We start from the raw sequence: 13,956 nt of genomic DNA, 5'->3' as shown, positions 1-13,956 counted from the left end.
TTTTAGGGCTGAATTGGCATTCCAAGCTCTCACTCACTACCTGGGATTTGCCTCTCAGAGCCATGCGTCTCTGTGGCTGATTTTTACAAAGTAGAACTTTAGGGCAGAAATGGGCCCTATGGGTTTTTGGTTTTGGGTTCTTTTTAGCAGTGCATGTTTGTTCACTGCTACTACTTTCTTCTACAACTATTAAGAGATGAGGATGAATAACAAGTGAGGAGCTGCGGATACAAATTTTATATCCGCACAAGGCTCTACTAACGCCTCTTGTCGCCATCTACAAAAATCTCAGAAGAGACAGCTAAAAACATATCAAATAGTAAACTAATATTCCATGCAAGCCATTACTGTGTTTGCCACTTGAGTTACGTTCTGTTAGATAGGATATAGATGGAGTATAAACCTTCATACTTTAGGATACATGGCAACCACTAATAAGGATTAGGAAGAATTTTCCCTATACTTTTATTCCAGAATTGTCCACTACAAGGTTTTTTGCACCTTGATGTATGTGAGGAAAATTCCTTGGAATACATGAAGCACTTGTTCTGAACCTGTTTGTTAGTTTCTGTTTCCCTTCATGATTGTGAATGGGAGAAGTCCATTTGATTGCAGAAGGAAAAGAAGGAAGGAAAAGATGCAGAAGGAAGGAAAACACAATCTCTGTTAAAATGTAATCCACCCTATGGAAAAAATTAGGAACTTCTACGTGTTTCAAACAGTGTTTTAATGAGGGGCGTCTTTGATCTTCTCTCTCTTTATGTGTGTCTGTTTTTGGTTTTGTGTTGACTGAGATGTTTTAATGGCTGGATGGCTTGCCAATGTGTATTCTGTTTTAAAAACCAGAATAAAAATAATGTTTAAAAAAAAAGGAAAAAGAAGTTTTATTCCATCTTAAACAGTCCTCCAGGAGGATTCACTCTTGAAAAGAGCAAATCCAAAATGGTGACCATGACTCGAGTGGCAGGTCTTTGTATGTTCCAGTATTAACTGCGCCTTGCAAGTGTCTGCCAGTCCATCACACTAAGTGACAGAATCATATATTGTTCTGAGGCACTAACGCTGAGGAGGCTGCAGTATCTGACTTGAAAGCTCTGTACTTTTCAGCCGTGTCCTTTGTATGTAGCAGTGTTACTGAATGCTAATAATCCACAGTGCCTAATTAACCATTATTTTTTAATTTGAAGCATAGTCCTTGTTCGCTCTGACTGACTCACATAATTGTGACTCTCTTGAGCTCTGTTTAAGAATGTTTATACACATCAGTCACTTGATTTAGGTGACTTGTTCTTACCATGCTTAAATAGTAATCTGGGTATTTTGACTTTTTTTTTAAGACCCTGTGCTATGGTTGTCCCTGACATTGAACTGATCTGTGAAATTATGTTGGTTGCTGAGGGATTTATTGATGCACGCTTGTTAGCCAGGAAGTTTACTACCTTGTATACTCTCTGCAGGGAGCTGCTTTCTAAACAGGTGAGGGTCTGTTTTGGACTTCTGGGCTAGATATATGCTAATTACCACCCACCCAACCCCGATTTCAAAATAATGATGTTGGGCAGAGTGAAATTTGCATAATTTATAATTTTATATATATATTTTAAATTGCATGTAGATCTTTATTATATCAGCTAAGGTGATGCCCAGTAAAACAGTTGTTATCATTTAAAATAGTGGCTCTATGCATTTTTCTTCATGCTGTCAGATACACCAGTATAAATCAGCTCATTGTAAATCTTCTGAAATCAGTGATGTTACTTCATATTTACACTAGTCTAAAATATTTTAATATGTTGTAAATTCTAGTTTCTCTCTCCATCTAGCTATATATTAAATTGTATATACTTCTAAGGTTTTCTCCTTAAATATTTACATTTAAACTTTCAATTCATAAGGTTTCATGAATAGTCAGTGTTTTTCGTTTTTTTTCATAGTATCATTATGATTGGGGACTTCGTGCTGTTAAGTCAGTCTTGGTGGTTGCTGGCTCATTGAAGCGAGGAGATAAGAACAGACCTGAGGATCAGGTTAGGTACCTTTTATGTACATATTTAAGTTTAACAATCATCAGAACTTCTGATACTGTGTTTTATCTCTGAATCACTGGGAATAAAGACGAATCCTGAAGAGAGGGAGATGGGTTTAAAGCCCTGGCTGATATGATAATATGTGATTTACCATCCTTTTCCAGGTACTTATGCGAACCTTAAGAGACTTCAACTTGCCTAAAATAGTGACAGATGATATCCCAATTTTCATGGGCCTGATCAGTGACCTGTTTCCAGCTCTGGATGTTCCGAGGAAGAGGGACCTGCAATTTGAACAGATGGTTAAACAATCTACCCTGGAGCTTCACTTGCAACCTGAGGAAAGCTTTATGCTCAAAGTAAAATAATCCATTGCTTTTAATTACACCCCTTAAGAGTTTCAATCAACATAATTGCAGTCAAGTTGTATTAGACATGAAGGTTAACTTGCAGTACATTGCAGTGTTCCTAATGTGTCCTGAAAGTCTAGGTGTTTCAAAGGCACTGTGTCATGATGGCATATTGCAATTCAATACAAGTAGATTCATGTTAGTAAATATGTAGTGTATATACTGCCCATATGGAGACAGGGAAATATTTCTTGTTCAAATACCTCTGTGTTGAAGAGTTCTCTTAACATACAGTACAGTAGGTTTATAGTACCAACACTTTAACACCAGCAAATAATAAGTATTATTATGTATAACATATAGTGTGTTTATTTTAGACAGGACACCATGAGTGACGGCAATACACAGTGCAGCAGCAATAATGGGAAGGGAGAACAAGGGTTGAAGTAAGATCATGTAGTTCTTTGAGTGGCTCTGCATATTCCCATTCCTGAGTATTGCACTGCCCAATGGTAGAACTTTCTAGCAAGTGTCCCTTGGGGTGCTCTCTCACCCCCCACCCATACCACCTTTCCCTTCAGCGTCTCCAAACATTCTCAGAATGAGGCTGTATCAGAGGGCACTGCATCCTCTACTACCTCATCTCCTTCCAGCCAAGTGCCTGGATTGAAGTGAACCACTGGATTGAAGTGCCCAATCTGCTCAGATCCAGAGTTCTTTCTCCATCAGTGTTCATTTGTGTTTTGTTGTTGTTAGTTGGTAGGTAGGTGTTAGTGTTTCAGTTCTGGGTGATGGTGGAACGGCAGAGGAAGAAGAAGCTGGAATTCAAGAGGCATGCTTTGTACCCTGCTGTCTTCCCAGTGTTGGATACCAGGTGCCTCAAGAGTTTGGGAGAGAGTCATTCTCCATCTGGGTGTCATATCTGTTTGGAGACAGGCGAGCCCATTTTATCAGTCCATGGAGACTTACTACATCAGACAAATGGGTTTAAGAACTTATATAGAAAATGTCGGTGCCATACAGTTAGAAAGACTACTGCTCTCCACTTCCATGTATCTTTCCCTTTTTAGGGTATCTTCTTGTGAGGATATTCTACTTTCAGAGGTAAAAAAATTACTTTTGATAGCAGCTGTCAAGGAGGTACCTGAATACTTGGAGTTGAGTTCTATTCCAGGTACTTTGTGGTGCAGAAAAAAGGATGGGGGAATTGTGATGTTCCCCTGGTGTTATCTGGACCGGTGATCTGCTAGGTCACTCCAGTCCTCAGCTCTGGCAGCCAGCCTTACCCTGATCTGCTGTGAGAACCCCCACTCCTGGGTTGTTCCTGCACAGCCTCTAGCATTTAAGCTGCTCCCAGTTACATGAGTGAGCACTTTTGGCCAGCTGCTGCTTGGATCGTGCAACCAAATGACACTAGCCAATATCTCCAGTCCCAGACACAACCCTAGGAACCTCCGACTTGCAGTGTCCAGTTATGCCTGCTGGATGCTGCAAGCTTATATGAGTTCATCAATTTAACAAAGAAATTGATATGCACCAGGCTTGTTATCCCAGGGGAGTCTCTGACACACTTCAAACCAAATGCACTGCTTCAGGTAGAATAAACAAACATGTTTATTAACTACAAAAGGTAGATTTTAAGTGATTATAAATCAAAGCACAACAAGTCAGATTTGGTCAAATGAAACAAAAGCAAAACGCATTCTAAGCTGATCTTAACACTTTCAGTTCCCTTACAAACTTAGATGCTTCTCAGCACAGGCTGGCTGGTTGCCCTTCAGCCAGGCTCTCTCCCTTGGTCAGCACTTCAGTCGCTTGGTGGTGATTTCTGTAGATGGAGGTGGAAGAGAGAGGAAGAGCTTAGCAAACATCTCTCCCTTTTATCAAGTTCTTTCTGCCCTCTAGGCTTTGCCCCGCCCCCTTCAGGATCCGGTGAGCACTACCTCATCATAGTCCCAAACTGACCAGGAGAAACGGGGGTGACATTCAATTATAGGCTTAAGGAACCTGAATAAATACATATGGAAGTTTTGATTCCCTGTCTTAACTTTGGCCTCTGTAATCCCTTCACTTTTGATCATGGATTCATTTGTGACTCTTGATTTAAAGGACATGTATTTTCATATACTGATTCACCACAGTCATTGTAAATACCCTTGTTTCATGGTGCCAGGACACTATTTTCAGTACAAGGTGGTGCCATTTGGCCTCTCCATGGTGTCCAGAGTTTTTAGAAAATGCTTCTCTGTGGTAGTGGCTCAACTGAGAAGGCAGAGTTTTTTTGTTTACCCCGGCTTGATCAATTGGCTGCTGTGCGCAAGGATGTACTAAACCATATTGCTTTTACAACCACCCTTTTCTCAGATCTGGCTGGTCTTCTTGATGTCAAAAAGTCAAATGCCTGTCAAACTCAGAGATTTTTGATCATAGGCTCCATATTGGACTCTGGAAGGGAGAGCCTATCCATTAAGACAGATTTCTGAAAATACTACAATATGTTTTAAGCATTCAAAAACTTTTTTCTGGGTCTCATAGCAGCCACTGCTTATGTGACTCTGTTCTCTCCTCTAAGAATGAGGCCTATGCAGTGCTGGATGTCTCAAGTCTACAGGCCAAGTTGGGCCAATCTTCAAATATTTCAAGGCATGCTGACCAACATTTTAGACTCACTAGCGTGGTGGTCAATCAGAGCAAATGTTCTCAGGAGTGTTCAATTCAATCCCCCACCATCTCTGATGGTAACTTCAGATGCTTCAAACAATGGTTGAGCCAGGGTGCATTTGAGTCATCTGACAGTTCAATGCCACTGGACTTCTCAGGACAGAGCCTTGCATATCAATGTATCGGAGCTGAGAGCCATTCACCTGGCCCTCAGATTATCCCTCACTTACAGAGGAGGGTTGTGCAAATGGTAATAGGCAATACATCTGCTATGCACTACTGTGATGCTGTCTAAAGGGGAAAGTGACCATCTACACTAATATAGTCACCACTTTTACAAAATTGTAGTAAATCTTGTTCACAGTATGCCTCCTGAAGTATCATTGGAAAAGTTGTAATCTGCCGAATATTATTATCTGGTTATAATGTACATCTCGACATTGTGTGTGGAATTATGAGATTTTGCTATATGGTTTTTAACTAAAACATGTTTGTGAGTATGAGAAACGCTCACAGGTTAGCTCTTCAGGAATAACAAATGAACTCTAAACAAGAGCCCCTGCATGTTGTCCCTGAGGATGCCCCAAATGGCACATATGGAAAATGTGCAAGCAGAAATTTGCAATTCATATGAAGAATGATGGCAGAGCATATATGCTGTGATGGCAGAGCATATATGCTGTGGAACTGCTTGATTCCATAACACCACAAGGATTTTTCCAGCAAAAAGGGTACAGATTAAAAGAGGGAGAACAAAGGCCCTGGCCACCTCTTTCCTACTTCATCTTTGGACTGGTGAATTCTGACCAGAGGAAATTTTGAACAAAAGAACCGAGGTCCCCAAAAACTATTTGGGCAACCCAGAGAGACTTATAGAAAGTTAGCAGATTTAACATCCATGCTAACATTTTGGAATACATACTTTGATCCACCTGTAATGTATTTTATTGGCTTTAACTTTTTAGTAACTGGTTTTTTTTCATAGTTAATAAATCTTCAGTTAGCTCACTAAAGGATTGGCTACAGCTTTGTGTTTGGTGTAAGGTCCTGAGGATCCATTAACTTGGATAAGTGACTGGCCCCCTGAAGCTGGAAGAACCTAATGTGTGCTGATTTATGGTTTTAATAACCTGTCATCACAGAAGTCCAGTTTGTCTGGGTGGTAATATAGGCTGGATTGTCGAAGGGGACTGTCTGTGGCTCCATGTTAAGCTAGTTATAGTGATCCAGGAGCATACATTTGTTGCTGGTTTGTTTAAATCTAATTATAGAATATACCATGTGGGGGTGTCTGCCCAGTTTTTGGATAGTCTGACCTGAGATTGGCCCTCTCAGCTGTGATCCATACCAGACATGGTGACAACTATGTCAACAAATAGGGGGCTACTTACTCTACTCTCCTTTTGTGCAGAGGCAATCAAGTTATGGGATTGGTGCATTCTTCAGAATGTTTATCTGGTGGCCCTGCGTTTAGCATGGAAGAACTTCTGAGTTGCAGATGGTCTCTGTAGAGACAATTCTAAGATTCATGAGTGGTCCCTAAAGGATCAGTTTGTTCAGAAGATATTTTCCAGTTGGAGTTAACCAGAAGTGAAGCTGTTCGCAATGAGGTTCAACAAAAAGTGTTGCCTCTTCTGCTCCAGAGTGAGCAGGGACAGTCAATTCATATCATATGCTTTTCTTCTGCAGTGGGGAGAGGGCCTGATGTATGCTTTTCCTCCTTTCCATTAATCCAGAAGGTTGCAAGGAAGATACATCAGGACAGTGCAAGGATGATTCTCATTGCCCTGGCTTGGTCACATCAGTGATTTACCGATCTGCCTCCTCTGTCTGGCAGAGCCTTCGTGCATCTTCCTGTTTCTCCAGATCCGCCCTCTCAGCAAGAGGGCAGGATCCTTCATCCACACCTGCAGTCCCTTCACTTGACGGTGTGGGCAATCAGACTTCAACTTTGTCTACTTTTGAACAGTTGTGTTCTTTGTCTGTGCAGGATGTACTACTTAATTCTAGAAAGCATGTCTACCAAAAAGTGTTACCGCTTGAAATGGCCCAGATATGTAGCTTGGATGAGGAGAAAAGATGATTCTCCTGCCTCAGCTCCCATACCTTGTGTTTTAGAATATTTGATGCACTTAATAGCTGCAGGGTTATCTAACTCATCTCTGAAAGTTCATTTGGCAGCTGTCTCTGCTCATCATTTTTTGTTGGTGGCTGATAGTTGTGCGCAATGTGATGAAGAAATTTATGAAGGGTTTAATCTAATGTGTATCCCACTATGAGAAATCCTTTCCTTTCCTGGAATCTCAGTTTGGTCTTGGCTACACTTTTATGAAGTCATCTTCTGAACCCTTAGCTGCGTGTTCGTTATAATGCCATTTTAAGAGAGAAATCATCATAATGCCATAATGTCAGTCAGAATGGTGACTGAATTGAATTCCTTGGGGGCTGAACACCTGTTTGTATTTCTTTTCATAAAGATAAGGTGGTTCTTAGGCCTGATTCCAGGTTTTTGTCAAAAGTGGTGTTTGATTTTCACATCAATCAGACAGTTAATCTGCTGCTGTTTTTTTTCCAAAGCCTCATGTGAATAAGGGGGAATCATACTTTGGATACAAAAAGAGCTCGTGTGTATTATTTAGACAGAATTAAATTTGTGAAAAACATCTAAATTATTTATATCTTAGGCTAAGAATCACATGGGTTATTCGGTATCTTCCCAGACTATTTTTAGATGGATTCAACAGGGACTTGTTGAATGTTGCACATTAGCAGAAATTATTGCTGCTATGTTGTTCTAACTCCTAGCACCACTTAACCTGTGATATGTGGTTACTATTCTTCACACCATACAACAAAATGTTTGATCCCCATTCTATAGCCCATGGTATGGTGATGGTTCTCATTTTCTTTTACTAGTCTCCATGATTGTGTAAATCAATTAGTTGGAAAATGAGATTTGTTTTAATTTGTTGAGGTATAGTCATTCATCCAAACAAGACTGGGCTTTGCCTACAGCCTTAGAAGGCAAACTCAGCAGTTTCCACGGTAAACATCTGATGAAGTGAGCTGTAGCTCACGAAAGCTCATGCTCAAATAAATTGGTTAGTCTCTAAGGTGCCACAAGTACTCCTTTTCTTTTTGCGAATACAGACTAACACGGCTGTTCCTCTGAAACACATTTTTAAGTTAGCTACGAAGGCAACAGTTCATTTTCCTGACTAAGAGAAAAGGTGGGAGGGAGATAATATGTGGGAAATAATTAGTGTCTTGGTGATAATGGGAGGACAGGAAAACAAAACCATTAGCTGTGTACTAATTCTGTTTGGCAGGTTGTTCAGCTGGAGGAGCTTCTGGCAGTGTGTCACTCTGTCTTTGTGGTGGGAAATGCAGGCACAGGAAAGAGCACGGTACAGTAGATGGCACATTTTCTGTCTGTCTTTCTTTTTATAAAGAGTATTTCATTAGTTCACAGAGAAAAATATTCTCTTCCCTTCAGGCTGCAATATGATACCATATTGCTCAGGCATTCCCAGCAGCAGGGGTATGAAGTGCAATCACAAATCTCAATGTTAAAATGTAGGGTTTGTCTCCTACGTATTACTTGCATGACTCAAAATGAGAATAGTCATGGCAATGCATAATGGAAACTATATTTGGCAAATAGGTTTGAATGTATGTTTTGGAGGGTGTAGTTAGATTACTAGCCAGGAAGAGTGAGGTCAATGTTTCTTTGTTCCCAAAGTAGTAGCTGAATATTTTTGGAAGATGATACTCTTACATCTCAGCTGCTACGTTTTGACAGTCATCGTATAGTGCCATGTTTTTTCAATATTATGGTCCTTTAGATAGTAAGCAAAACTAGATGCCCTGGTCATTACTGTATGTTATCCCCATTTTACCCAAAGGAATCTGAGGCACAGAGAGAGATTAATTGATTTGCCTAAAGTCACACACGGAGTCTCTGGTGGAGCTGGGAACTAAATCCAGATTTCTTGAGTCGTAGTTCAGTGGTTTGACTACAAGTCTATCCTCATCCAAGCTTCTCCATTGGACCAGCTTCCTGTGGTTTACCAGAGTGAATCCTTAGCAGGATTGTCAGACCAGGATTCCTACTGGTCACTTTTATCTGTTTGGTGGGAGGGTGGTGATAAACTAGGGCAGAGAGGAGGGAGCTCAGGGAAACCAAGACAGCTGTGGATGAGGGTTGACAGATCTGTCATTATTAACAAATGATAAAGGAGCTAGAAACTTTTTGTTTGAGGTTCAGTGACTAAGTCACATGCGTTGATCTTTTTTTCTCTCCTGCCCTTCAGGTTCTGAGAACTCTGAACCGAACATATGTGAACATGAAACAAAAGCTTGTGTGGAATGACCTAAACCCAAAAGCTGTGACCACTGACGAGCTGTTTGGTTTTATACATCATGCAACCCGGGAATGGAAAGATGGCTAGTAGCAGTTAACATTACTTTCATCGCTAAGATCTATACAGTCCTCCACCAGGAAAAAACAAAACAAATATGGAGCATACCTACCAGCCAAGGAGTCCAGAGCAATGAGGGTTTCCTGTATATTTCCATGCAATGAGATTTGGGGTCAGGGCAAGGGTAATGACAATGGAAAGAGAAGAGAGTAATTGATTCCTTGCTATGTGAATCCTCTGGCCAGTTCCCAACTGCAGAACAGGGGTGCTGAAGTAGAGGAGAGAGATCCTGCGGGCTGTTGCAGTGTCTCAGCAACTTTCTCCCTAGCTCCCATGGAGCCTCCGTACCTAGCCCACATAATGAGGATTGATGCAGTGGAAAGGGTCTCCTGCTCAAACAGTATTATCATGCAGTCACACCAGAAATCAGCCATTTTTATAGCCAGTTAATTTGCTGTATAACCTGCTCACTGAGCCTATTTCCTCTTTAATTTGAATGGCTGTTTAATAAGCAACTAGAAGGAAACCAGTTCTTACATTGTTACAAAATCTTTTGTGTTATTAATGATGCAGTAATATTTCAGGAATATTTGTTTCAAAAGGTTGTATTGAAGCACCATATTGATTTGGATTTTATTTAAACACAATTTGCAGGTCTCTTCTCATCTCTTCTAAGAGAGCAGGCTAATATTACCCAGGATGGGCCAAAATGGATCGTCCTAGATGGAGATATAGATCCTATGTGGACTGAGTCACTCAATACTGTCATGGATGATAACAAGGTGAGTAACAGGAAAAAAACATCCAAAAATATTTAAATAAATGGTATTCTATTATTGTTTAATAGTGTGATTAATTGCAATAAATTCTTTTAATTGCATAATAGCCCTAATTTTAACCCTTCCCTTTTTATCTTCACTATTCTAATTAGTGCAATGCCAGTTGGTAACAACCTTATCTCTTTCATATCTGATCCTACACAATGGAGATGTTTAAAGTCATTCTGTCTACACTGTAAAGGTATATGCACCTCTCAGTGAATATGTATGTGTAATGGGGGTTACAAATGTACTCAAAGCATCAGCCAAAATCTAGTAATTATATTAACATTAAATATTTGCATTTGCAGAGTGCTTTTTCCTTCAAAACTCTAAAGCAATTTTACACGCATTCATGAATTAAGCCCAACAACACTGCTATGAGGTTGGAAGTATTATTACACCTGATGCACAGAAATTGTAAGTGACTTGCCTGATCAAGTTAGCAAGAGAGACAGGAATAGGATAGAAACCTCTGACTCCCAGTCCTGTACTCTAATTATGTTTGCTACAGTGCAAGAAAAACAACAGTGTTTGCTACAAGAAATGCTACAATGTAGTTAAATACATTCTAAACTTCATTTTACAAACATTATTGTAGCTCATACCTGACTTTTAAACACTCTTTTTTTTTTAAGATTAAATGAAGTGAAAATTATCTTGAAGTGTAATAATTATCTTGAATATATATACACACCACTGAAAATAAACCTATATAGATTCTGCTGTTTATAAAAATTAACTGAACTGTCAAGCATATGGTATGCCATAGTGTGGTCTCTAATTTATGCTCCAATGTGTTTTTTAAAACAAATATCATGGCCTTAAATTTTAAATTTGGAAGAATCCTATCATGTCCAGATTCATTCTGAAGGGGGTGTGTGCGTGCAAATATGTGCTATAAATATACCTGAAATCTACATAGGTCTATAATTTGTACAGGCCTATTCATGATATATGCTTGTTAGAATGTATGTCTTAAGTTGCTTTTGTTCAGTGCTTTACTGGTGATGTTTAGGTCCTGACCCTTGCCAGCAATGAACGTGTCCCTCTGACTCCATCGATGAGGCTGCTGTTTGAGATACACCATTTAAAAACTGCTACCCCAGCTACAGTGTCTAGAGCAGGTATTCTTTATGTAAACCCCCAGGATCTTGGTTGGAATCCGTGAGTATTTTATCTTTTAAAGATACCTTCAAAAAATGATAAAACAATATTATTAGTTAGTTTAATAGCAATAGAACCCATTAATTTACATGATAATTTAATATTATTTACTATATATAGATACTTGTACACATGCATGTGTATGCACACTCAGTTAAAAATTTTCAGCATTGGGATTATCTGTTCCATATTTTATATATCCTTTACATCCCTGGTTTAGTTGTCCGTCTCAATCTGGGCTGTTCTGAATCTGATTCTCAGCTATTTACAGTGCAGGCTTGGCAGCTGCAAGAGGTAGGTCTCAAGCAGTGAACTGACTAGATACACTAGAGGCATCTGTCAGCCTTTTGTAACTATCCCCTTGTTTTGCTCCACTGATATCTGTTACGGAAAGTACAGTCATGAGAGGTGCCAGATCAACTTCCCGTTTGTCTTCTGAATCATGTTTTTCCCTTCTTTGATTTATTTTAGAGTCATAATTCTGTGAAAATTTATTACAAAAACTGTGTGCGTGCAGTCAAAATTTGAAATTTCAATGATAACTTTTGATGGAAATATTGAAATTTGGGAAATTCCTACTGTCTCTAATTTGTATTACAGTAGCGCCTAGCAGCCACTCCTGAAATTGGGTCCTCATTGTGCTCGGTGCTGTACAAACATATATTATAAGTGTTGTCCCAGAAGAAATATAGTGAACATGAGAATTTAATGTAAATAGTGGGAGGTTGGTCTAGGTATGCAAGATGTCCAACAAGGAGAATGAGTATTGGTGGGTTAACATTAACGTATGGGTACAGTACTAGACTAATAATCTCACAGTAACAATTGAGGAGTATTGAGATGGGTCTGGGAGGGTATCAGAGTGGCCAATCTAACATAATATGGTCATACCAGTTTAGAGAACATTTGATTAATATTCCTGAACATCCATCCCTCAATGTGCGTTTAGAAGCATTTACAGTGGACAAATCAGATCTTTCCCCCAAATGTTTATCAGTAGCTCCAAACATGTGATGAGTCTAGCCTCAGGTCCATGTCATGATTAGCATCGTGTTAAGGAAGTTTTACTTATCCATTGTGGAAGGAGCTAGAGGATGAGTAAGTGTCTCTCTGCTAAATGTAGATATATTATGCTTTTCCAGTTAGGACTTATGTTACGAACGATACTGAAAATAATTCTAATAAGTTAAATGTAACTCGGACAAAACTGAATCATGTATAAAATGTGGATATTTGTATTTACAAATGGCCTCTTCTGTAAAATATAAGGCCAAATGTTAGCCTTAGTTCCAGCAGTTTTGTGCTGTTCCATCTGCATGACACCAACCAGAAAATTGCCTGGGGTTCACATAGTTATGTCACCCTCTTCCCTACCCTCCCTAAAGGAGAGGATGTGGCCAAGGAAAGAGGGCATAGTTGGGTGCCACTCTGCTCAGCTGCCACAACAGCCCTTTGGGATGCAATGGTTACGATGAGATCTGCTAAAGCAAATGCAGCTGCAATGGATCTGGAACAGTGAAGTGGCAAAGTCAGCAGATGATACAAAATTATTCAAGATGGTTAAGTCCAAAGCAGGGAGTGAGGCTTTACAAAAGGATCTCACAAAACTGAGTGACTGAGCAACTAAATGGCAGATGAAATTCAATGTTAATAAGTGCAAAGCAATGGAAAAAATAATTCCAACTGTAATATACAACGAAGGGTTCTAAATTAACTATTACTACCCAAAAAAGAGAACTTGGAGTCACTGGCTATAGTTCTCTGAAAACTTCAGCTCAGCATACAGCAGTGGGAAAAATGGCTAACAGTATTTTAGGAACTACTAGGAAAGGGATAAAAAATAAGATAGGAAATATCATAGTGTCACTATATGAATCCATGATGCACCCACACCTTGAATCATGGGTGCAGTTCTGATTGCCCCTTCTCAAAAAAGGTTCATAGAAGGGGATCTAAGATGGTCAGGAGTATGGAATGGCTTCCATACTAGGAGACACAAAAAAGATTAAGGTTATTCGGCTGAGAAAAGAAATGACTAAGGGGATATGATAGAGGTCTATGATATGGTGTGGAAAAAGTGAATACAGAAGTGTTATTTATCTTTTCACCCAATACAAAACTGGAGTCAGCCAATGAAATTGGTTGACAGCAGGTTTAATACAAACAACGAAGTACTTTTTCACACAATGCACAATTAACCTGTGGAACTCATTGTCATGGGATGTTGTCATGGCCAAAAGTATAACTGGGTTCAAAAAAGAACTGCTAAGTTAATGGAGAATAGGTCCATCAATGGCTATTTACCAAGATAGTCAGGGATACAACCCCATGTGCTAGGTGACCCTAAACCTCTGACTACCAGAAGCTGTGAATGAAAGATGGGGTACATCACTTCATAATTGTCCTGTTCTTAACTGTCCCCCTAAAGCTCTGATACAGTCTGCTGTCTGAGACAGAACACTGGGCAAGATGGACTATGGTCTGACCTGGTATGGCAGCTCTTGTTCTTATG

At 39.6% G+C, this 13,956-nt stretch overlaps 1 protein-coding gene across 1 annotated transcript in view; it reads left to right on the top strand.

Moving 5' to 3' along the window:
* DNAH11 (dynein axonemal heavy chain 11) overlaps positions 1–13,956 on the top strand; it is a 291,551-nt gene that overhangs the window by 112,411 nt on the left and 165,184 nt on the right. Inside the window, exons 36-42 of the mRNA XM_073333745.2 lie at positions 1,338–1,476; positions 1,935–2,027; positions 2,192–2,386; positions 8,368–8,445; positions 9,352–9,484; positions 10,114–10,241; positions 11,296–11,444. Of these exons, the coding sequence (XP_073189846.2) occupies positions 1,338–1,476; positions 1,935–2,027; positions 2,192–2,386; positions 8,368–8,445; positions 9,352–9,484; positions 10,114–10,241; positions 11,296–11,444 (915 nt within the window). The remainder of the gene's footprint in view (positions 1–1,337; positions 1,477–1,934; positions 2,028–2,191; positions 2,387–8,367; positions 8,446–9,351; positions 9,485–10,113; positions 10,242–11,295; positions 11,445–13,956) is intronic.

This window comes from Lepidochelys kempii, chromosome 2 (assembly GCF_965140285.1).
Source record: "Lepidochelys kempii isolate rLepKem1 chromosome 2, rLepKem1.hap1, whole genome shotgun sequence".
NCBI classification, from domain to species: Eukaryota; Metazoa; Chordata; order Testudines; family Cheloniidae; genus Lepidochelys; species Lepidochelys kempii.
The sequence above is the reverse complement of the archived record's forward strand: the minus strand, read 5'-3'. Positions and strand labels throughout refer to the sequence as shown.